Genomic DNA, 25,706 nt, shown 5'->3' on the forward strand with positions numbered 1-25,706 from the left:
TGGTTCGCGCCCCGGCCGAGTCATTCCTAAGACTTAAAAAGTGGTCGGCGGCGCCCTCTGTTGGCTGCGGCTGCATCGGCTCGCTACAACGGGTCAGGTGCAATCGACATTTCGTTCTGTGTACATTGTTACACAGAATGACAATACAAGGAAATTATTATTATTATTATATTATTATATTATTATTATAAATGTAAAGCTGATCAGATTTCTTTTACCATCTTAAAATGCCCTACTAATGGAAAAACCAAAAAAGATCATGTGTGCTTCAACCCCCTAAAATAAAAATAACATTAGTAGAGAAATTATGCAAGAATTAAATCCTCATATAGAGTACTTTCCGCTCTATGAGGTGCAAAAACTGACACACCTTACAGACAATTAACAGGTTACCGACAACAGGGCACTCATAGTCACTCTATATGTTTTTCAAAGGCAGAACAGTGAGCTCACACTGGCACAAATGATTGTAAACCAAACATTACTTATCTATAGTTTGATTAAAATTCTCAAACGTGTTTAAACATACACCAAAATGCAAACTATTAGATGAACAATACTCAAATAGTTGACAGAGACCTACAAATGGGATAAAGACTTGATGTGAGACATGGCAATGATTTCAAGCCTTGCCAGGCACTTCACCTAAAATTGAAACATTTTTCAAGCCTTGAAAACACAACATTGAACTTCAAGCATTTTGAAAGATTTCAAGCACACATACAAACAAATGTGAGCTTGAAGACCACTCTACAAAGTCTCAACAGCAGAACAGTTGCCGTATGCAGTATCATTCAATTGTAGATATGCATTTTCAATTTTATCGATCGTATTTTCTGGTATGTAAGGTGCACCGGACAGCAAAGCGCACTTTCAAATTTCTAGACAATTTGGTGGTTTTTTTTAGGTGTGTCCGGAAAATATAGTATTTTATTTTTCACATTACATCACACAATGAACTAATCAGTCAGAAGAAAAGTGTGATCCGCCCCCTAAATCAGTGTATTTCAACCACTGTGGGCGTGCCAAAGCAGTGATTAATTGTCACTGTGCCGTGGGAAATTATCCGATTTGTGTGCCTGTGCGGGTTAGCGAAAGCTTTCGTTCCTTTGGATAAATCCAAGTAAACTTTTACTGTAAATGCAACAAGTGGCGGTGTTGAGCGGGATTTTTTATAAATAAAGAAATGTTCCTCAGCTCAAACAGGGTTGAAAAACACTGCCCTCAATCAGTGGTCCCAAACCACTGGGCCGTGGATTATTTGGTATTAGGTCACACAGAAAGAAAAATTTCATTTTTAAAGTTATTATTGCTGTTCATTGACACCACTATGGTCACAACGAACGTGAACAGGGTTACTGAGGCAGTTTGTTTCAATTAAAGGGAAAGTGTAACATTTGACCACTCGATGTCGCTGTATTGTTTAGCGCAACGGAAAATCAAGCACAAGGAGGGTTACGATGAACGGCACGGGTGTCAAACAGACGGCCCGCGGGCCAGGTCAGGCCCGCTAAGGGATTGAATCCGGCCTGTGAGACAACACTCAGAGAAGCGTAAGAGAAAAACAAGCTGCAGGTTGAAATATGTCAACTTGATGTTGCCAAAGCCAGGTGCCTCTCACAAAGACAATGTACTTGTATTTATTTCTCGCTCTCTCTCTCTTTCATTTCCACCCTTCTTCTCCCACTCTCTGTCACTTTCACTCTCTATGTCTCTTTTTCTCTTCCTTTGTTCCTCTTTGTCTTTTTCTCTCTCTGTGTCTTTTTAACTTCTCTTGCTCTAACTTCCTTTTATATCATTTTTCTTTCTCTTCCTACCCTTCGCGCTTTCTTTTCTCTTTTCTCTCCTTCGGTCTTTCTATTTCTCTTTGGATTTCTTTCTTCCTCTCCCTTTCTTTCCCCCTCTCTCACGACTGCTCTTTTCATCTCTTCTTTCTAACACTCTCTCTTTCTTTGTCCCGCCCTCTCTCCTTTTCCCTCCCTCTTTCTCTTATTTCTTTATCTCTTTTTCTTTCTCTTTGATCTACTAGTCCAGCCCCCGACAGAATGTTTGTTCTATTGTGTGGCCCCCGAGTTCAAATGAGTTTGACACCCCTGATCTACGGAGACTCAAGGTGACCAATCTGCACCATTTTTCATCTCTTTTTTTGGCCTGGCCAATTTGGAGTTTTTAGGTACGCCTTATAGTCCGGACAACACATAAACAGACATTGATAACAAAAGCTGCAAAAAAATAAAAGGAGCAGACCTATCGGTCCATTGAGGCACAACCAATAAGTGAAAAACGGCAGTTTCAGGGTTTAAAGTTTTTACTGTATAGTGCTACAGTGTGCAACAAGTTGTGAATGGAAAAACCGGGTATTGTTGTGTTCAGAGGAGTTTTTGATCAATGTAACAAAAATGGCATATACAATCCCAGAAAATGGCGACAGAGTATAAAACGAGAAAACAATGAAAAGAACATTAAAAAAATACACAAAACCATTCAAAGTTAGCGGTCATAACGAACATTTGCTCCCTTTCAATAGATGAGCACTGGCACAGGACTGAAATGTTGCAAAATGTGTTAAAAAAATACTAAAAATAAAGTCACAGGCATGGCATTGCTTTCAGCATGACTCAATGGTTTTCTCACACACTTAAATGCAAAAATGAGGACAACACATAAATCAAGAAGTGAGATTGTCATCTCTGGTCTCTATATGCTAACATTGCTTCAGTTACCGATGGTGTAAAATCACACAATAAATACATTCTGAGTTTTTTTTCTTCACAGAGCATAAACGCACTGTAAATATTTACATACTGTGTATAAGTAATATTAAATCATCAGGTGTTATTAAATCTTCAAAATTGTGGACCACGATTAACACCAGTAGGCTATTTGCCAAACAAGTTTTGTGGAATCCATAATGACCAGAAATGGATGGAGATAATTGAGTGACATTGCAGCGTTTCCCACACCTTTGAAAGTCTCTGGCGGGGTACCAGGGTTAGATTGGGCCCTCCAGAGTCTCATAAAATTACAATATTAAAAAATATAATATTTTTAAATATATATAAAGGCAAAGTAAATCAATAAAGCCTTTAAGATATGTCATTCAAAAATGGTGTGCTCGCTTGCACCCTTTTTTTGTCCTCTCTTTCGCTTTTGGTTAAATGGTTGATTGGTGAATATGCTTTGTGTGAGCTATTTTTTTCAATGAGCAGAGGGGGAGGGGCACAGGCACTGCACGGAGAAGGGTTAATCGAGAGCTCTGAGCGAGAGCTCTGAGCGAGAGCGAGAGGACAAAATTCTGTGGAAAACACTGCAATTGTGAGAATTTTTGGTTGTTTTTGTCGTGAACAAAATTATTTCATAAATAAAATGTATTTGTTCCATATTAATAAACACACAGGTCAACTGGTACTTATGTGAGTAATTGTTACGATTTTCAAAAGTGTTTAGGACATTTTCAGATTCGAGGTAAGTGAATAAGAAATTGGTTGACCTGCCCTGAAATGCAACTGGAAACCACTTGAAGGCATACAAAAATGAGGCCATTGGTCAAAGCAAATGTGTTATATTTGAATGCTAACGCACTATGCTGCCTTCCACAGTGCGAAACAATGGTCCGATCCAATATGCCCCAGCAGGCACACAAAAAAGACACTTTTGTAAGGCTCTCACATTCATACATAGCCTTCCTTCATACATGCTGCGTCACTAGAAAGTAGAAAAACGCACAAGAGTGCTCACGGTAAACAAAAACAAATCAGCTTTTCCAGATGAAAAATACTATCTTGGTAAAAACAATACACAGAATTGCAACATTGAAAGATGTTTCAGCTTTCATTCGTAGTTTGTTTTTGTTATCATGCGATTTGAAACTTTTTTTTTGGCGTTACCAATTAAGGCCAATAATCTAGAGTAGAAGGAGTAAGAAACATTTGCCAGTGTTCAATTTGTGCACTTACAACCTAGTTTAATCCAACAACACACAAATACATTTGCAGGTGATGAGTATTTGAAGGGACAGTGTGCAATATTTGAACACTAGATGTTACTATATTGTGAAGTGCGGCCCAAAACCAAGTGCTACAAAGCAGAAGGAAAACTAGATATTATGGAGACTAAAAGTGAACAAACGGCACCATCTTGCTTCACATTTTAGATGAGAAAAAAGGGAAGAAGAAAGCAAAAATAATGAAAAGAAAATAAGAAAAGGCAAAAAAAGAAAAACAAGGAAATACGAAGAAGGACAAATGGAATACAGGGAAAATAGGAAGGAAAAGAAAATAACAAAAGAAAACAGGGACTTTTTTTTAAAAAAAGGGACAGCCAAAAGAAAAAAAAGGATAAGGAAAACACGGATAATAGACAAAACAAATGAAGTTAAAAAAAAAGGAAAGAAAGTTGAACTTTTGGTAGCAAGATGCCTGGCAATTATCTCATCTCATCATGTTATGCAAAATAAATACAAGTTTTTTTGTTTTAAAACGCATGTTTATACATGTTTTTTTTGCCTATTATTCAGATCAATAATGTTTTGTTCTTTTGAAGAATTAAGTTTGTTTTACCACAAGGAAGCGCTAAATAGTACACACTGTCCCTTTAAGGGTCAGTTTAGAAAGACATGTGAGATGGTGTTTTTTGTTGGTACAAATTTTGTTTCTTTCTTTACACCTAATCGGTCTTCAATCCAAAGTGCGTGGGTGGCGATGCTCTTTCTGTTTGGCTACACTGCCAGGAGTCATTTCATTCTGAAGATGTCCGACAGGCATTTGCTTGGGTTTATTGCTAAAATGTCATGCTAAAACAATGTATTTGTGTGTATTTACACGCGTGTATATAAAAGAACAGAACAGTCTCAACACTCATCTGCGTTATTGGCCTCCCAGCTGATTAGTTTGTGCTTGTGGGAAGGATCAAAGGTAAGATCGGTGCTGGACGGAGACCGGACACTCTCAGACGTAGACGTAGCCAAGAAGGAAATGTGAGAGGAGCACCAGACAGACGATCAGGCAGTGCCGGGCGACCCAAGACAGGCTGTCATCTGCTGCCCTCTGCTGAGAGATCTGACGACTCACGGCTAACAACTTCCTACAAAGACAGGGGAGGTGCGCATTTAAAGGTAAAATGTGAAGACATAGTACATCATGTATGAAGGAAGGCTATGTATGAATGTAAGCGGGATGGACACCACCAGGCTGTACTTTCCTAAGACACACCACAGGAAATTGTGCCTCTACAACCCTAGTGGTTAAGGGATCCAACCAAACAACCATCCACTGTATGACACTGTGTGGCAGTGTGTCGGCGGCCCATATGCCGTGTGTGGTGAGAAGACTAAAGTTATAAGTAGAGACCGTTTGAAGCTTCAAAGCTGTTTTCATTCTAAAAAAAACTGACAAAGTCCCTAGGGCATGACCGTGCATGACACAAATCATGTGCTTCACCGCATGCGTAATTTTAGTGTTCTGGCAATGAAATGTTCCCTTGTGCCTTAGGAAAGTGTTGCTTAGATATCCGAGGTATCCCAAACTGTAATATATATATATATATATATATATATATATATATATATATATATATATATATATATATTACATACACTTCTAATCAGTGCAACTTCTGCAGTCACTCAAACAGTGACTGTAGCCTTCAACCAGGAGAAGATGTCGTCAGGTGGTGTCCAACAGTCACTGGGCGTTTCGACCCTTAACCACAACGCCCTCGAGTTGGCGGGCCGGCAGTGATGACCAGTCACTGCCCATCTTCTCCTGGTCCCCAGCTTAACTCCTCTCTCCTACTCCAAAACCAACAAGAGGCTCTCTCCGCGGCTTCCCCCACCCTTTTGGCAGCTGCCTTTCTCTCCCTTCCACTTATTCCCAGGGCTGTTATTGTGTCCTATACAGACTGTGCTGGGAAGCCCCTGCACCCGACCTCCACTGGGAATAGCCAGGTCTGCCATCCCTTGTCCCTGCACTGTTGGACCAGCTCTTGATATTTGGTGTTTTTCCTTTCATGGGCTTCGCTGCATCCTTCTTCCCATGGCACAGTTAGCTCAATCAGGATGATTTTTTTAGCCTCTTCTGACCAAATCACGATGTCTGGCCTCAAGGAAGTTTGGACTACCTGGGGAAAGTGTAATTTCCTTCCCAGGTCTACTTTCATCTCCCACGCTGGTGCTGTTTGCAGGAGGCTCTTTTTGGTCTTCTTGGAGGATGCTGGTTTCTCCCCTTCCCTGACGAACTGGATGGAATGTATTGGACTGGGTTGAGGTTGGTGCTTCTTCCGCCTTTCCTGCTCCAAGATGTAAGCCAGTTCACCGACGACCTTGTCATGGCGCCAGCGGTATCTGCCCTCGCTAAGAGCAATCTGGCATCCTGCCAGAATATGCGCCAGTGTCCCTCTCCCACCACATAACCTGCACGTTGGGTCCTCCCTCAACCCCCACCTGTACAGGTTGGTTGGTGTTGGAAGAGTATCGTACACTGACCGGAGCAAGAAAGAGATCCGGAATGGTTCCAACCTCCAGAGTTCTGGCCAGGTGATCCTTCGCTTTGGTAGGTCCCACTTTGTCCAGGCTCCTTGGACTCCAAGCTCCACTGCCCTGGACCACCTGCCTTCCTCCTCCAGTTGACGGACCTCGGCCTGCACCATGTCTCTCCTCTGCCTTGGATCAGCTTTTGACTATTGCTAGAAATGAGTAGACCCTAATCCCTGACGCCCTACGCATGCATTTCCGATGAGATCTTTCAACCTCAGCCTGCCTTCTGCCTGATGTACTTGGCTGTCTGCTGCCCATTTACGCCCCGATCTTGTAATCAAGCCCGCTAGAATCTTTGAGCATCATGACCGCCCTACACTTGGCCACCTTGAACTCTTCCACTACCGAAGACAGGGGAAACTGCAGCTGCCCCGACCTGATGTAAAGCCCTAATCATGTGAAGCTTGGTGGAACACAAAGCCACCTGCGGAGAGGTTTATTTGCCCTCCTCTCTATTCCTTCGACCGCCGTCATAGAGATTTCATAGATCGTTAGCAGCCACAGCAGTCTTGGTAGCAGACTGTACTGGAACAACCAAGTCTTGAACTTGCCTGGTAGTCCTGATCGTTCAATCCTTTGCAGCCACTTATTAGCCTGCTCCAATGTCCTGAGAACGCTGCCCCTCTCGCTCAGAGATGAATCGTACCACTTTCCGAGGCATTTTATTGGGTTATCTTTGATTGATGGTATGTTTTCTCCTTGGATTCGAAGTTGGAACCTGCTTGTGACCTTCCCGATCCTGATCACCATGCTTCTTGACTTTCTAGACTTGTATTTCATCCGAGCCCAGGTTGCTACCTCGTCCAGTGCCTTCAGGATCCATCTTGCTTGCACATGTGTCACTGTTGTAATAGTGTGGTCGTCCATAAAGCATCTCAACGGAGGTTGACATATGCCAGACCTCGTCATCGGCCCTCTGGTCTCCTTCACCGCGGCAGTGATGAGTAGATTCATGCCCATAACAAACAGGATGGGGGAGATGGTGCACCCCGTGCCTTGGGAAAGTGTTGCTTAGATATCGAAGGTATCCCAAATTGTATTATATATATATATATATATATACACACAAAAGCAAACACCAAAGTGAAAGTTCTGCTTGAAATGCATCCTTTCAGAAAAAGCAGTTTTACTCAGAAGTTTTCTAAGTATTTTCTAAACTCTATGTTCAACAATTGTTTACTCCACAATGGTTAAAACTAAAGGCATACTTTTTCGAATCAATAGTGAAGATTCAAGCTTTCATCTGATGTGTCTTATGCCTATATAGCTACAGAGCTATATTTTCTGTTGCCCTTCCAAAATGAGTTAAAATTGCAAAAAATGGCTGGCACTGGCACTTTCCATTTAAAAGAAACATCTAGCACTGAATGAGTTAAGGCAGAATGAGCAAAGTATAGAAAACAACAACCCATTAAAGTCCTGTGTGGTCTGTACGTTAATTTTTTTATTTCGCTAGAAACACTTAGCTTATGTGTGTTGCATCACCTCTGAATGTCTTGCTCTGTCTTCTGTATGGAGCTGATGGAGATCTGGAGGAGGGCCATATCTTTGCTGCACCGTGCACAATGCGGTGAGAACCCTGCAAACATCAAGGGTAATAAAACACATTTTCAGTCCAATAGATAAATAACAATATCCATGCGATGGCAGAATTTTAAAACACATACAATAAGAAGCCCTCCTAATTTCTACTTGATTGATCATTGACATCATGCAGGGATGCCTTTATATGTTGAGATCAATTGTACATTTGTTCATAAAATTTGCAAATGGCTTATAAAAAAAAGGACAAGGAACAACATTTTTACCCAGATGCTCCTGGTCAGCATTTCATCTGTTTAAACTACTTGTTGTTTGGGGCCTCACCTTCGTTATCAGAGGACTCGTGTGTCGGTTCTGGAGTGCTGCTGCTGCTCTCAGTGTTCTGGCTGCAGCTAGATGGCTGACTACTGGCTTTCCTACGAGCTCCATTCAACTTGGCCTAAAAAACAAATCAAAAAGATAACTTATGACCACAAAAAATAGCAAAGTAAGTAAATTGAATAATTCAACTAGTTACTGTACTTTCCACAGTATAAGGCTCCCCAGATTATAAGACAACTCTCCAAAAAATAGTCTTTTTTAATTTATTTTCATACATAGAGTGCACCGGACTATAAGGCGCATGAAATTGAGACTACAGTAAAGTCAAATGCAATTTGATGTCAATTTCTCAAATGTGCTTAACATTTAAGAAACCCAATTTCCGTTTTTCACTCTCCTATGCACAGGCAACAATTGACAACAATAAAGTGGAAATGCACAGAACAGTCGACCTAGAATACAACTCGAAAAAGGCTCTTCAGCTAATACTGAAGTAAAAACAACTCTAAAATGTTCCAAGCAGCAGAAAATAGTGTAAGTGATAAAATGCAAAAGGTAAAAGATAAAATAGGATAAAAAAATATAGATAAAATGAACAGGTGTGCAAGATGGTGTGCAGTTAAGGGTGTTCATTTCTCTTTTTACCAGGTGTGGAGAGTTCAGTTGTCTCACTGAACTCTAAGAAAAAGCAATAAGTCACTGTGGTTAGGCATGTGATAGTTCAGTTTAACCAGTCGATAGTCAAGTCAAGTCATGTTTATTTCTATAGCCCTTATCACAAGGAGTCTCAAAGGGCTGCATTTGTCGCTGCTAAATTCGGAAAACATTGTTTGCAACAGGAATCGAACCCGGACCACGGCGTTGAGGGCGCCGACATTGTACCACTGGAACACCAGTGGTACATATATAACACAAAAGACATTAGACCTTAACTCATGATTTTTAGCCAGAAACACTGGTTCTCACAGTGCATTCAACACGTTTCATGATGTAATCCAGCCTGCCGTAAATTTATGAAAGTGTAAAAAAAAGCAAGTCTATGGCTCATTTCTGTCAAAGTTTATGGTTTTCAATAAAAAATATAAACAAATGCTCCATCCCACCATTAGAGGGCATTAAAGGTGCAGTATTTTCTCAGCTTCAGTAGGCGGGCCCAGGTACGACCCAGGACACGCTGGAGAAAAATATTAATCAAATATAAAACCTCAGTTTCCCCCAATCGAATGCTCTCCCTGTGGGGTGTGATATGAATGTAAATATGGTTAGCTACCACTAGAGCACATGTGTCAAACTCCCGGCCCGCGGGCCACATCCGGCCCCCGCCTTGTAATCATATCCGTCCCGCAAGACCATTTTACATTATTGTTATTAATGCCTTGCTGTGTGTAGGTGGGATTGTAGACGCGTTCTTAAGGATGGGCTGGGCACCCGTATGATGCGGCAGGGGAAAACCAGTGAAAGCTGTCGGGCCCTGCTGTTGAACAAAAAGTGTGTTGTGTCACCCTGACCCGAGTGACATGGACGCTTTCTGGTGTCCCGTTTCATCTGGAGGGACGAAAGCATGACCAACTTAGGTGCCGAGGTGCCTAACTTGTTTGGGTGTATGGGCGATTGGGTTGGCCATGGTCCAGAAATTTTTGTGTGTGTTTTTTTGCTATTTTTTTCCCTTTTATTTTCTATTTAGTGTATGTGTTGTCTTGCTGTCGGTCACCCCTCTTGAGGGATATGACCAAGGTAGACAGATAGATAGTTATTTATGCCCCGTCAATATGAACAACGCCGTCTCATCCCTGGACATCATATTCTGACGTTTTAGTCACTGTACCAATTCCTTCATATATGACGTATATTATACTATATACCAGGGGTCGGGAACCTATGGCTCGCGAGCCAGATATGGCTATTTCTATGAGTACCTATGGCTCAGAGACAAATTTAATTGCATGCAAATTTTCTCCATCTTGTTCAAAACTTGAGCCATTGATCCTGTTCAGATACACGCAAAGCCAAACCAGAGCTGAATTATGAAGTAGTACTTTTCAGAATATAAAGGGCAAGTTTTCAATACAATTTAAAGTCAAGGTGTCATACAAATAAAACTCGTTTTGCTAAATAATAAATACTGTATAAGTGATTTAAGGTTTAAATTTAATATTCTTGTCTGTTTTTATTCATGTTCATGTTCCAAAAACATGGTGTTCAATAAATGTTTATCCTAGTTGGCCCGCGACCTTAAGTGTGTTTTGAATTTTGGCCCCTTGTGCAATTGAGTTTGACATCCCTGCACTAGAGGATATTATCACTTAATCAATGACCACCACTGTTGTTTACAGCAGTGACATCAAGCAAAATGTTGTGATTCCACATGTATGCAATGCAATATTGGCTGTTCCGTGAGTTAAAGTAAATAAGTGTTCTTCCATGAATGTGTGAATTCATGACACTCTGTGTATTCGTCCGCTGTGGTTGTTGATTTCTCTGCTTCAGCCCGCCTTGAATGTTCACACAAAATTCGCCTTACAAGAGATCAAATATGTATCGGATTGAGGACCACTGGGTCTGGATATGTGCCGTTCAGATCGGATATAGGTCAAGTCTGTGAGAAAAAAAAAAAGATTTCCCTAAAATTTAAACCTAGCCTATGTCTCTAAGGTGGCCTCGGAACGCCTTGTGATCTCGTTAGTTGAGCTACAACAAGTGGCTTAGGATAGGGAGGTCTGGGCTTCCCTGCTGAGGCTCTACCCCTGCGACCCGACCCCGGATAAGCGGAAGATAATGGATGGATGGATGTTACGCTCAGCCTATAAGTATGATATGATGTTAATGCCCATCTAATTTTGTATTTTTTATTTAATATTTTAAAGCAGTTTGAAGCAAGCATATATTTATTAATAGCTCCAACTTGAGTTTGTGATGTTTATGGTGAGTTGGTTCAGATGTAAAGCTGCATTTACTAGACCATTGAAATAAACAAATTGTTAGCATATTCAATGGCAAACATGAAAATCCCTTTTATTTATTGTTTGTGAATACATGTGTTGTGCTTAGAAAAGATCCCTTATCATCCGTAATTATAATTTCTGGTGTCGGCTACAAATAGTGGCTGAATGATAAAGCATGGTACTGAAAACAAATCTAAATATTTGGCGTTATTGTTTTACTGATTCGGCCCACCTAGAGAACATTAAGTTTGGATCCTGCCCCCAAGCCAAACAGAGTTTGACTTGCCTAGGTTAAAAGCTTTCTCCTTTTCTTTAACTGTGCTTCAATAACCTCTCAGTTTATATAAAATAGCTCTTACTAGTATTTTTGGGAAAAGTTTCACAATGTTGTTGACGCACAGGTAAAGAAGTGGAGAATGTTTAAACAACAAAGTTTGATATGGCAAGTTTAACCTAACAGAATGCACAATGCAAATTAGTGTTTCCAGCACCATGAGTAGAAATAGTGTGATAATGAGATAAGCTTGAATGCTCTATCATGTTTCATCCCCCTTTATCCTGCTGCATGCAATGTATTGCGTTTGTGTCGGCGATTATTATTGATTCATAAATCACTGCTCAAATAAACCTCGAGTAATAATGCACACTGAGAAACACTGTATGCATTTCTAATGTTATATAAGTTGAAGTGTTTTCCAGTACCATGTAAAAACTCTGGCGAGAACCAGGGTCTCGTAGATTCCTGCCAGGGTCTTGGACACGCTACCGGACCCCCATGGACTGTCTATCTATCTGTGTCTTATAAAGTTAAATAGTAAACACTGAGGTGCACCGGTTTATCAGGCGCAAATTCTGGCTCATTTGGGGTTTTAAACCGCGCCTTGTAGTACAGAAAATACGGTTCTTTTCTTAGTATATAGTCACGAGCTTGATTAACAGTGTTTACGTACTTAGAGAGGCAATGGGTTATCACACATCCGTGAATGTACACTCATGGACTAACCTTGCGTTGGCTGGGCCAGCTGTTGCTGTAAGAAAGTCCATTGTGCTGCCTTTGTGTTTTTTCCAGCGTTTGAATGATTTCATCTCTCTCAAACTGAACTAAACATCGCGCTGGTTCCCATGGCTCCGATCTAAACAAAACAGGATCGGATTGGTTAAACAGCAGGTCGATTTTTATGTCACATCAAAACTGAAGAGAAGTTTAGGCATCTGATTATTCGTACTCCACATGCTTATAGATCCATTCTGAAGTAATTGGGTCCTGATAAAAAAGCCGTGGGGTCCAGGCTTTGTCTCCCCTTTCCCTGGATTCTTTGCGTTGTGCTTCTTCTAGCACAAACTTCTCCTGGGTGGCTTGCACCTGGTCACGCTCTCGGATTGCTCTGGTCACATGCTGCCACAGCCTGTAAGTGAGGAAAAAAAAAAAAAGAGAACCAGTAAAAAAACAATTTAAAGAAATACACTGTATATGTCATGGACTTATTTTGTTTTTATCTATTGTAGGGCAGCAACGATTAGTCCACATTATAGATCAAAATCGTTCATATATTTCATCGTTGACTATTGTTGACAGACAGGTTTTTCAGACCAATACACGAAAAACATCTCTGCTGAGTCCCTAATAAGCAATAGTATATCTTGAGCAGTAACATACAGAAATGAAGGGGTCAAGAACAAGTACGCTCCAAAACCTTAGTTTTATCCTTTTATACTGAATACAACAAATAAAAAGATACTTGCAGAGTTTTGCAAAGCAGATCTTGCGTATTATGGCAGAAACTCTTGTCACATTTTAAGAGAACAGTGGAACAGTTATCTTGTGTTTATCATAATTTGCCGCTTTATAAATAAAAATAAAAATTTAAGAAAAATGTGATCTGATCCTTAATCGTTTCAATAGTCAGTGACTAATCAACTATTGAAATGGTCCTCAATTGCAGCTTTAATCTAATGGTGACATTTTTCTCACTTAACACTTATGAAGTCAAATGCTAATAGGTTAAAAAAAAATGCAGAGGCAAACATCAACACATGATTAATTCTTGAGAAATTTACCCACAAAACGGGTGTTTTACCTTTCTGACTCAAACTCCCCCTGCTCTTCAAAGCGAACCACATGCCTCTTGAGACGACTGCTACGAACATCTGGGCTTGGGTTCCACAATGTCGTATGCTGTCCAGAGCGCTTCTCGTGGATAAAAACCTTGCTGTCCTGATTACAAAAATGTCATCAAATGGCATTTAAAGGCAGGACTTAAAAGTGAAATAAAAAGATGAATGTGGCCATCTTCGGCAAATTATTCTCCAAAGTGATTATGTTGAATTTCATTTTCAAGTGATATTGCAAACTTTATTACCAATAAAATGATGCACAGTACAATGAAGAAAGACTAAGAGAAAGGATTAATGCTATTTAAATGTTGTAATGTTTAGTTTTGAGAACTTGGTTTAGAGTTGCCGAAGTGCAATCTTCACTATTTAATCATTTAATAGACTTCGGTTAAAGTTTAACATTTGAAGTGCTAAAGAAGAAAATATGAATGCTAATGAATGTATTTGAGAGATATTTAAAAAACATTTTTCAACCACATCCTGCTTCCTTTCAGTCAAATGTGAAATAATATTTTCAATTGCCCAAGCGGGTCTGAAATTAAAAACAAACCTTTTTGATTCACTGGATTTTATTGGATGGGAATGGGCAAGACATTCTCATCAAAGGCTAAACTAAACTGTCACTGCCAAAAATTCTTAAATATTATTTTTATATCCCGACTAGAAAAATTGAATATTTAGATTACCGTATTTTCCGCACTATAAGGCGCACCTAAAAGTCTTAATTTTTTTCAAAAGCTGACCATGCCCCTTATAATACAGTGCGCCTTATATATGGCTCAATATTAAGTCGCAAGGTCTCGCAACTTACGCAACAGCCGCCGACTCGATTTTCCCCCGAACGTGGAGTAGTCCGCGGTGTATGCTGGGATTTATATACCGGCGTTTCATTGGCTAACCAATGTGTCAATCATCATTTGAATCGATCGCTATTGGCTATTCGGAGCCTCGGATAGGCTAGAGGGCCAAAACAAACCCTGCAATTGACCGAAAAAGATATGTCAATTATCAGTTAAATCGATCGCTATTGGCTGAAGTTATTCAGAGCCTCGGATAGGCTAGAGGGCCAAAACAAACCCTGCAATTGGCCGAAAAAGATGTGTCAATCATCAGTTAAATCGATCGCTATTGGCTGAGGTTATTCAGAGCCTCGGATAGGCTAGAGGGCCAAAACAAACCCTGCAATTGGCCGAAAAAGATGACTGTGATTAGCAAGTTTGCTAAAGTACGCCATAAAGAAACATGTTTCATTAGTCTGTATTTGTAAATATTTTACTCTCCTGGATTTACTTCACTCACGGTTGTAATAAGACCATGGTTGCGTATCATTATTGAACAGGAGAACTTAGGTGAGCTATGCGGCTTTATATTTCCCCGGTATCTTGTTTTAGAACGATCTTGATCTTGATGTTGCTGTGATGAGTTGAGTGAATTAAACTCAATTCCAAGTGTTTATTGTCATATGCACACTAAAGTTACGAGCGAAAAAGAAAATAGAAACTAAGAAATGGTTGGCATTTCTTGAATCCCAAGACTTTAACCTTCCGAATGATATTTGAAACGATGCGACACGTATTTGCTTCTTTGCAAGCTTTGGGAATGTTAAGGGGGTAATAAGTTTGACTGAATCATCTGACTGTTTTGTCGACGTTCCCATTGTAGCGCCTTATAATCCGGTGCGCCTTATCTATGGACGATATAGGACCAAAAACTATTTTTTGGGGGTGCGCCCTATAACCTGGTGCGCCCTATAGTGCGGAAAATACGGTAATTGATTGATAAAGCCAAGGTCTAATCTATCCAACACTACTTTTGGAGACATGGTTAGCAGACCGGTATGTTATTCAAAAGAAAAATACAAAAATCAAAACCTTTCTTTGTGTGTTTTTGATTTTATAAATATAATAGGAGTTTTGAAAACAACGTATAGGCATTAGTAGTTAAAAAAAAAAAAAAAAAAAAAAAAAAACTGTTCTTGTGCATGCCTAAATATACATAAAAATCTCACACCTTGTAAATTCCAAAAGTAATACAGAGCAAGGCAAAAAAGATGATAAGAAGGGTCTATATACCCAATGGCCATCAACAGTGGCAGCAAGCTCATCCCCCACAAAGATTTTGCCACTGATCTGATTCACAGAGCAAGGACCCCCGAGGAAAGGCTGCCGAGAGAAACATTGTAACGCATTTTTAGTGAGTGAGACAATCTGCAAATCTCTAACTTGAACAGCAGAGGGAATTAGTGTACCTTTAACTTGAACTCCAGCTCAGTAAAACATTTGTTTTTCTCACACTCAATGGTAACTTTTCCACCCAGCTCTAGCGTCATAGTGCCATAAAGGATACCTTCCAAAAATAGAGACATATATCAGACACATGTCAAATTTTGCTACAGGCGATCTACCAGATTTATTTTCAAACTCAGAATGTAGACTCTACTAGAGCCTTGAGATATCTAATCAGAGATTACCTTTGCAATGGGCATAAGGCATTGTGATGACATACTCCTCCGCTCTGCTCATGAAGCGCAGTCTCGCTTTGCCATCCAGAAGAGCAGACAGCGAGTTACCTAAATGACAGGAAAGTAGAAATTGATTATAATTTTATTCATTGTAATTGATAATGTTACTGTAGTGTACATCATTTACATGATTATTCTGGGTTGCCATGTGTAATAAAACAAAATTAAATAGAAAAACAACTAAAGAATAATTGGATAGGCAAAATTTACAAGGTGGTGCATGTAACTGGCCTAAGTTGTAAGTGCGTCAGGCAATTGCGCAACAATATGTGTGCAGAGATTATCAACAACATTTTGCACAATATTAGAATTAGAGATATAATTGTCCAAATTTGTATTCATATCAAAGAACTGCGTGACTTGTAGCACAAACAAGCCTTTTGAACTCTGGCTTATCCTTGCTCTAAGACAGGGGTCGGGAACCTTTTTGACTCAAAGAGCCATAAAAGCAAAAAATATTAATTTTATTTTGGGAAAGAGCCACGCCATATATTATGAGACAAATTTACTAAATTGCTAAACCCGCGCCCCAGACAAAAGCTTAGTCTTCAGCACATTTATTTTTGATGATTTGATAAAAATTATGAAAAGAGAATAATGCCAGAGCCCCTGTCCCAAAATCAACAAACATACCACTTTAAACTTGTCTCTTTCTTGCAATTACTCAAGATCGGTTAAACTCCTTTTGACCCTTTTTTTCATACATATTGGTTTCAAAACCAGATGCAAGCAGTTATTGTGTAAAAACGTCACAACATTCTGCAAATAGGGAGCCTGATGAGCTCACTTTTGGCGCAGACGGCGTAGGGCGAGAGATGGGAGGGAGTGCTTGCACTTTTTGCATAGCTCCACCCATCCCTCCCACTCACCCAATCAAATGACTAAGTTCTCTTCCGGTGTTTTGGCGTATTTACAGTTCTGTGGATTCATCATAAGGTATCTGAACACTGAACACAGATTATATAGTGAACTTTTCTATAAAGGATTCTTTAGCGTTGTACAGCCAAAACGAGTTTTTTTCCCCCTTTTTTTGTGTGACACCTTGACTGTACTGTAAATTGTAGTGAAAAACGTGCCCTATATATACTGCAAAGTAATATCATGTTATTTAGCTTTGGTTTGGCTTTGCATGTATCTGAATAGGATAGACAACTCAAGTTTTAAACAAGATGGAGAAATTTTGCATGCAATCAAATTTGTCTCTGAGCCACAGATACATATATGGCTCGCGAGCCATAAGTTCCCGACCCCTGCTCTAAGAGCTTCCATATTTATTGGTCAATATTAGTTTTATTTTCAGACCCTGCATAAAAAATGCTACCGTCTATTTATAGAGGATGCACGAGTTGTATCCATCCATATGTAATGTATGTCTATCTTCTGGCAAGCCACCTACAGCACAACTTGTAAACAGACAGGACACAGCAATGTAGCCCACTTTAGGAGTGGGAGCAAACAAGCACAGTACTAAGTTGATTTGGCGAGTGGCATGAATGAAATCATCCTTTATTTAATGTCAAAAATGTCTATTTGCATGATGACTTGCTTGTTCTTGCCCCCAATTGGATTGCTTGCAAACGGCATGCATATGGGGTTATCCATTCATCACAAGAGAAGTAAAAAATTTGTTCAGATTGCTCCAATCAGGGCCCAGGAATCAGAAGACAGTTTTCGATTAGTTTAAGTTCACTCGTGCTCTAAAAGTGATAATCTACAAACTTATTAATAGAATAAAATCTGTAAATCACCGGGAACGCAAAAGTTGAACCTTGATATTGTGAGGGAACACTGTAAAAGAAAACTTGTAATTCTTACACTTATGTCAATTTTAAGCATTTGCCAGAAATACAAAAAAACCCTGGAAAATACCATAAAATTTGGACTTCGCCAAGATGCTTCCACTGATCGAGAAACCATCCTTCCTATTGCAGACATAAAAGGCAGAAATGGGCGGATGGTGTGAAATCTGAAAAAAGAAAATAAATATTGTGATTCTGATGCTGAAATGGGGATATAAAAATGAAGTTGAGTGGAGGATTAGTAGGTATGCCAGATTTGTGAGTTTTTCCACCTGTTCGGCTATGTAGAATGTGCAGCCTTCACTTTGGGGATGAGGCCAACAACAGCGAAAAGTTTCCCCCAATATTGGGTTGTAAGGCTTCTTTAGACCCTGTAAAAACAAATACACAAATGATTTCTCTGTAATTGTGAATTGATCAAGATGCAAATTATACAAATGACTTCTCAAGACAGTACACTTTCTTCACTTTGCATGATTACAATGTTTGCAGCTGTCAAGTCTGCCCCATTTATCTATTGATTTATTCATGTCTATTACACCTTTTTCATGGCCAAATTCAAGCACTTTTTAAGGTCTTTCATGGCCAATTTCTCCCGTACCATTCAAAATTCTTTAACAACAATTTAAAAAATTGATCAATTGTCGTTATAATCATTATCATTGATCCTATCAAAACTTTTGATGTTTTCAAAGTGGGTGCAAGCCAAGGAAAGTTAATTTTTCTAAAGTTTAGCTTAGTGCATAAATGAAATTAGCATAAACAACCCCTTATCATGGAAAAGGTGTCAATCGAAAGAAGAGGGCTAAGTACCATATTGGGAATGATTTTACGAGTCTGTTTATTTGTAAACGGAAATAACGTGGCGAAACAAACGGATTACAAGAAGCAACATCCAACAAAGCAGAAATGTTTAAGGCGGATTACTGTTTATCTGTCGGCATTATGGTGTGATTTGGAGTAAATATTTTACACAGTTGGATTCTATGGATCTTCCTTGATTTAGGGAAGCCATTTTTGGGGGACATTCAAAGAAGTTTAAGACGCTGGCTTTATAGTTTTTGGATTTTAGCTAACCTGCATTGGCTTAAGATGTGATTTTAAGGTTCTGTTGGTTTTCGAACGCCTCTTAGTTCGAACAAATCGGAGTCCGGCCAAAAATTTCGAGAAATTCTTGCTTTGCTGTTCGGTCAAAAAATCTGAGTGAGTGCGTACGCTAGGATGCGATGCTGAGCAGCGTACGGGTGTAGATCGCTCTTTTCGTGACCAACAGTTATTGCGTGCGGACGTGCTTCGTTTTGCTTTCGCTTTTAATATAGGTGTACGAAGTGTTTTAGCCCCTAATAATGCCTCCGAAGAAAGTCAGTGCAAGTAGCAAAGTTGCTACAGGTGAAAAAGGAAAAGTTGTGCATACAACTATTGCATTCAAGAAAGATATAATAGCACCACCGTCCATCTGCGCCTTCTGCTGACCACATCAAAGGTAAGAAATCCTATTCATAATTCTTTTCTTTATCCTTTTTTTTTATTTTTACACGTTCATGTTAGCGTAATCTTTCGTACGGAAGATTACGATAACGCGAACATACGATTAGCCTGGGTTAGCTTTGTTTACGTTGAACATTCGAGGTAAACATTCAGGGTGTTGGAATGGAGCCCAACTTTCAGGGTGTTGGAACGGAGCCCCCTTTCCAATGAACCGCCCACCACTTGTTGTGGAGACCCGGGTGCTAAATAACTTGTAAACGACCTATTTTTTTATTTTTACACTTTCATGTTAACGTAATCTTTCTTATTGAAGATTACGATAACGCGGACGTACGATTAGCCTGGGTTAGCTTTATGTTTCCGTTAAACATTCAGGGTAAACATTCAGGGTGTTGGAACGGATTAAAACGATTTACATTATTTTAAATGGGAAATATGATTTCGGCAATCGAACAAATCGGTTTTCGAACAGGGTTCTGGAACGGATTACGGTCGAGAATCGAGGTTCCACTGTATACCAAATCATGCATGGACCTGCTCCCTCATATCTTTCAGATTTGATTTCGCCCTATGTTCCGGTCCGGAGCCTTCGCTCTGAAAATGCTGGTCTACTCGTGATCCCAAGAGCCCCAGTGCTGAGGAATGCTCTTCCCTCTGAGATTCGATCGGCAACCTCAGTGTAACTGTTTAAATCTAGACTTAAAACACACTTCTATTCTATCGCATATGAATAACCTATATTTCATGTTGACAATATTTGTGTATTATTTGTTATTGCAACATCCATTGCAGCCTGGTCATCCTGGAAGGGGGGTTACCTCATGGGAGGTCCCTTCTCAAGGTTTCTTCATTTTCCTCATGTTGAGGTTTTTGAGTTTTTCCTTGCCTTCTTGTAGATTTTTAGATCAGGGGATGGTGTAATAATAGTCTGTGGTTTGCAATAATCTGTGGTCTATGCAGCCCTTTGAGACTCTTTGTGATTAAGGGCTATACAAATAAACATGACTTGACTTGTTTAAGACTGATTGTGATGTTTCTCTGATGAGTCAATTTTGAAAAGGTCATATCTTGAATCCCAAGGCATTAAGTTTTCCAATGATATGTGACATGACATATTTCAGTGACTGTTGATGTTGTAAAGACACATTTCTTTAATGAAAGTAAAGCGGCCGGCCAGGGTTTAAGGTAAGGTACGGTGTATATATTTAAAACTTTCTGTGTACCGTCTTTGTAAATATCTTATGTTTCAATGTGTGCGCATGCGGCTTATAGTCAAGTGCGGCGTATGTATGTACAAAATGTTTTTGCCTTTAAACATACAATGGGTGTGGCTTATAATCATGTAGGCTCTGTAGTCTCTGGAATACAAAAAAACGTGAAAGAAATGTCCACATAAATGTACTTTAAATTTGTTTAAAATGCACACCAAACATTAGAAACAGATATTGGTGGAAATACTTTGCCATCTGCCAGGTGACAGAAATGAAACTTTGTTTACCTTGGGCTTCTTGTAAAAGCCAGACAAGTACCATCTGACTACCTGCTTCATTCGACCATATGCACTGTCCTCCTGTACTGCCCTGAAAGAGAAAGAGCTTGTTATACAGTATGCCAACAAAGACAACCAGGCATAACGGCATTACTGACTGTGAGAGCAGATCAGCATGATAATAGTAGTCCGATAACTTGTCCAAGAATGAGCGAGGCTCCAGGATGAAAGTGGGCAGCACCACCTTTGATAGATCCATGCCTGGTCGAAGCTGCTTTAAAATACCCCAGATCAGGCCCTTGTTTTCGTCTGAAACAGTCTCGACTTGTGATGCCTCCCCAGCCTGACAAACATCAAATTAAGGGTTCAGTAAACAAGCTTGAAATTTGCGAACAAAATGAGCACACAGAAAAGTGCACTTGGAATGTCACCTCAGCCATTTCTTCTGTGCTTTGCTCTACATAAACTGTCCCCTGTAAAATGGGAGACAGCACTTCATCTGATTGGTCTACATCACTCTCTTCAGTCAACCTTCCGCCATTATCAATTGCAGAAGTTTCCCAGTCATCGTGCCCATCACGCTCGGATTTGTCAGAAAAACCGTCATGGTCCATATTGTAATTGCCCAGCAGCACAGACTCATTCAGCCTACAAGGAACATAGATAAAGTAACATCGAAGTTATTGTCCGGTAAACTAGTGTTTTCATTTGTAAAACCTTTAAATTGACATGGATGAGCCTTTATCAATGTAGTCAAGCAAATACTTTCAGAAAAAAAAAATTAAAGCACTGGTTCTATAAATATTAGTAACATGCGTTTAACACCCGCAAGCAAGCAGTTTTACGGACTATTCTCTGCATGCCAATGCCGTACCTTTTGCGTTTCGCCTATGACATACACCATTTAAGGAAATATCCTTAGAATCTTAGACCCTCTACAGCGCATCTTCAACCTGAGCCTTGAACAGGGGAGGGTCCCTCAGCTGTGGAAAACATCCTGCATCATCCCAGTCCCAAAGAAATCAAGACCAGAGGAACTCAACGACTTCAGGCCAGTCGCCCTGACATCACATGTGATGAAGACCATGGAGCGGCTGCTGCTGCACCACCTGAGGCTACAGGTCTACTATTGACAATAAGTTTGAGATATTGGGCTTTCAGGTGACCTTTCGGCATTAGTATAAACTTTATTCAAACTTGCTACAGTCAAACTTGCTTTAATGCACATGTTAAATTTACAGGCTCGAATTTCTTGCCTTGAAATGGGCGGTATGTGATAAATTCAGCCATTGGTTGAAAGGAAGACACTTTACCACGTGGACCGACAATAACCCACTTACATACATTTTGACCAAACCAAGACTTGATGCGTGTGAACAGCGGTGGGTAGCGAAGCTAGCTGCATACAATTTTGACCTGAAGTACATTCCCGGCCCAAAGAACATCGTAGCCGACGCTCTGAGCCGTGAGCCATTTGTACGGTCATGTGTGGGTCATCGCCTTGTTACCGAGCCCTATACTTCGCTCTTGGACCAAGTCAACAGGGTGAACAACAGTACTGTGCAAGAGGTGTTCAGAGTATCCAACAATTGTCACGCTGTTGTAGACGAGAGTGCTGGGACATCAGACGAGTCAGTAAAAAGGGCAATTCCATCAGGCTCCAATGGTTCTGTGACATCAGAAGAGGTTGCTGCTGTCTTCAGTGCTCAGTCCACTGGTGGCGTGGGTCAAGTGATGGGAACAGACGCCAACTTCAATCTTCTGCAGAAGGGAGATCAGTCAACGGCACTCCCACAGAGTCAGCTTGTTGGTTTACAAGAACAGGACAACACAATAAGCAGGACCATGTACTTTGTGCATAGACACAAGAGACCTACCAGGCGTGAGAGAGCTGTCGAGTCGCCTAGTGTGATGAAACTACTGAAGCATTGGAGCAGACTCACCATACAGAATGGCATGCTCTACAAAATAAGGAAAGATCCTCACATGGCCAAGAAAATCTTCCAGTTTGTGGTGCCTGATTCATTGAAACAGAAAGTCCTTCAAGGTTTACATGACTCAGCAGGTCACCAAGGCCAGAACCGTACTTTGTCTCTGGTGAGGCAACGATTCTTCTGGAATGGCATGGAACGTGATGTTGTGAATTATGTCAAATCCTGTCAGCGCTGTGTAGTAGGGAAAACACCGGAACCACACAACCGTGCACCACTCACGCCATCGACCCACTGCAATTTGCTTACCAGGAGAAGGTGGGAGTGGAGGATGCTATATTATACATGTTACACCGATCCCTCTCTCACCTGGATAGGGCGAAGGGGGCTGTGAGGATTACATTTTTGGACTTCTCTAGTGCCTTCAATACCATACAGCCTCTGCTACTGAGTAGGAAATTGACAGAGATGGGAGTTAGCTCACACCTTGTAGAATGGATTACTGACTACCTGACAGGCAGACCGCAGTATGTGAAACAGGGGGGCTGTACATCGGACACCGTGGTTAGCAGCACAGGATCTCCGCAGGGGACCGTTCTCTCTCCGTTCCTATTCATTCTATATACATCGGACTTTAAGTACAACTCTGAGTCCTGCCATGTGCAAAAGTTTGCCGATGACACTGCGATCGTGGGATGTATCAGAAACGGGCAGGAGGAGGAGTACAGGAAATTGATTCAGGACTTTGTCCGATGGAGCGACGCAAACCACCTGCACCTAAACACCACCAAGACCAGAGAGATGGTGGTGGACTTCAGGAGAACCAGAACTCACCCGGTTCCTGTAACCATCAAGGGAGAATGTGTAGAATTTGTCCAGACCTACAAATACCTGGGTGTGCAGCTGGACAACAAACTGGACTGGACTGCCAACACAGAAGCTCTATGTAGGAAAGGGCAAAGCCGACTTTACTTCCTCAGAAGGCTGGCCTCCTTCAACATCTGCAAAAAGCTCCTGAAAATATTCTATGAGACAGTAGTGGCAAGCGCCCTCTTCTATGCGGCAGCGTGTTGGGGAGGCAGCGTCAAGAAGAAGGATGCCTCTCGTCTCAATAAACTGGCTAGGAAAGCGAGCTCTGTTGTGGGCAAAGAGCTGGACAGCCTAACAACAGTAGCTGAGAGACAGGCACTGAAAAAGCTGAGGTCAATCATGGACAATCCATCGCATCCGCTTCACAGCATTATCTCCGGACAGAAGAGCAGTTTCAGTGACAGACTGCTGTCACTGTCTTGTACTACGGACAGACTGAAGAGATCTTTTCTTCCTCATGCCATGAGGCTCTTTAACTCCACCTGGCAGAGTAAAGGCCCACATTAAACCACACCACCTACATTGAATATTACCGAATCTTACTGCATTATGTATTCTGTGTAGCACTATTTAGTTACTCTATATAACATGCTAAAGTGGGCATTTGCACGTCACACTGGGTATTTGTATATTGTATTCTTTTGGCTTTATTATTGTACTGTTCTCAGCTCAGGGATGCTGCTGGAAATGTGAATTTCCCTTAGGGGATGAATAAAGTATCTATCTATCTATCTATCTATCTAATAAGAAAACATAAACCAGCAAGGAACTTACAAATAAAGTATCTAAGTAATAGATGCCCAAATGACAGGCCAGAAAATCTTTCAAGTATCAAATCTGTTATTAACAATTGAATTAAGTCATATTTTTTTCTCAGAAACTTAAGACATTCATTGGAACATAGACAAGCTCATTCTATTCAAATTTTTAACATCTGTTGTCACCAGTATATCCAGACGAATCACCGGTAGCTCGGACTTGGTGTAAAAATGTGTCATCAATCACAAAAAAATCTTGCACCAGTTTTCTAAACTGCTTTTTGTTCATCGAGGTTTGCTGGATAGCAACAATTCTGTTATGAAAAGGCACACTTAGAATTTTCACGATATTCCGGTTTCTGAGTCATGTGACACTGTAGTCATTCGTTTAAAGAGAATTGCAATTTGAAACCATAAACAAATTAGGTGCAGAAAATAGCTTCCATTTAAATAAGTTTTAAATAAATAAATAAAAGTTTTTCAAGAATGTAATACAATAATATCAAATGAACAATAACCATAATAAAACGATTGCCACTATCAAGACATGCAAATGTATGTAAATTACAAAAACTTGAGCAACGTAAGACACTGGAATAAAGAACACCAACTCTCAAGCTCGCTTGCACAAAAACATCTTACATTAGAATACAAAATCACACATCACAAACATTGTCTAAAAAGATGTCTATAAAATATCTGCTGCTATTCACTAAAAGTAGAACATGAGCACTGTTCTAAATAGCAAAATAAGCCTGACACCCATAGATATATTTGCATGGATGAAACCCTTTAAATCACTTACCAAAATGCCAAACTAAGGAATACAGGCGTTTACTGAATGCCTATGCCCATGTGTCAATTTACTGAAAAATGTTCTATGTATGTGAAGTTTTGGGGTTTTTAGATGAACAAAGCATTTTGAGGAATGTCAAAAAGTGGATGCTCCACAGGAGTGGTTAGGTTTTCAAAACTGTTTCGTATGCAATAACCTTCGTGATTACTTACTGCAAAAGCTCCGTGTCTGCCAGTGTGGTAGACTGTAGAAGGTGGAGGAAATGGGAAGACTCTGAAGTCGTGCTGATGTCCCCTTCTTTTCCCGACTTGGCTGTTAGCTTGTAGAGGCTAGAGCAACTAAGAGCAAGCTCAAGTGCATCCATCCAATATCGGCCTGAGGATGCAAACAGGTCATGAGAAGTGTGTGTGTGCAGAAGTTAGTATAGTGAAGCAGTGAGGTGAGTCTAATCCCAATAGTTGTGTTGTGCCTCTCAAGAAGGGGTCTCCAACCTTTTTCAAGCCAGGAGCTACTTTTGGTAACTAGTTAGCGCAAAGGGCACTCAGTTTAACATGTATTTCTAAAATATTACTATGTTGTTACGATGTTATTACCATGTCAGT

General features: G+C 40.4%; 1 protein-coding gene across 3 annotated transcripts in view; it reads right to left on the reverse strand.

The window, feature by feature from the left end:
* Positions 1-2,290: 2,290 nt before the first annotated feature.
* osbpl5 (oxysterol binding protein-like 5) overlaps positions 2,291-25,706 on the reverse strand; it is a 39,505-nt gene continuing 16,089 nt past the window's right edge. For all 3 annotated transcript variants that reach the window (XM_088340912.1, XM_088340914.1, XM_088340913.1), the window contains 15 exons: positions 25,317-25,479; positions 21,181-21,397; positions 20,908-21,092; positions 20,759-20,840; positions 18,045-18,143; positions 17,843-17,939; positions 15,923-16,021; positions 15,701-15,798; positions 15,525-15,614; positions 13,416-13,552; positions 12,564-12,743; positions 12,341-12,470; positions 8,399-8,513; positions 8,018-8,111; positions 2,291-5,082 (listed from right to left, as the gene is read on the reverse strand). In XM_088340912.1, the coding sequence (XP_088197038.1) occupies positions 4,947-5,082; positions 8,018-8,111; positions 8,399-8,513; positions 12,341-12,470; positions 12,564-12,743; positions 13,416-13,552; positions 15,525-15,614; positions 15,701-15,798; positions 15,923-16,021; positions 17,843-17,939; positions 18,045-18,143; positions 20,759-20,840; positions 20,908-21,092; positions 21,181-21,397; positions 25,317-25,479 (1,922 nt within the window). In that variant the 3' untranslated portion in view covers positions 2,291-4,946. The remainder of the gene's footprint in view (positions 5,083-8,017; positions 8,112-8,398; positions 8,514-12,340; positions 12,471-12,563; positions 12,744-13,415; positions 13,553-15,524; positions 15,615-15,700; positions 15,799-15,922; positions 16,022-17,842; positions 17,940-18,044; positions 18,144-20,758; positions 20,841-20,907; positions 21,093-21,180; positions 21,398-25,316; positions 25,480-25,706) is intronic.

This window comes from Urocampus carinirostris, chromosome 7 (genome assembly GCF_059441175.1).
Source record: "Urocampus carinirostris isolate Australia breed hairy pipefish chromosome 7, RoL_Ucar_1.0, whole genome shotgun sequence".
Taxonomy (NCBI): domain Eukaryota; kingdom Metazoa; phylum Chordata; class Actinopteri; order Syngnathiformes; family Syngnathidae; genus Urocampus; species Urocampus carinirostris.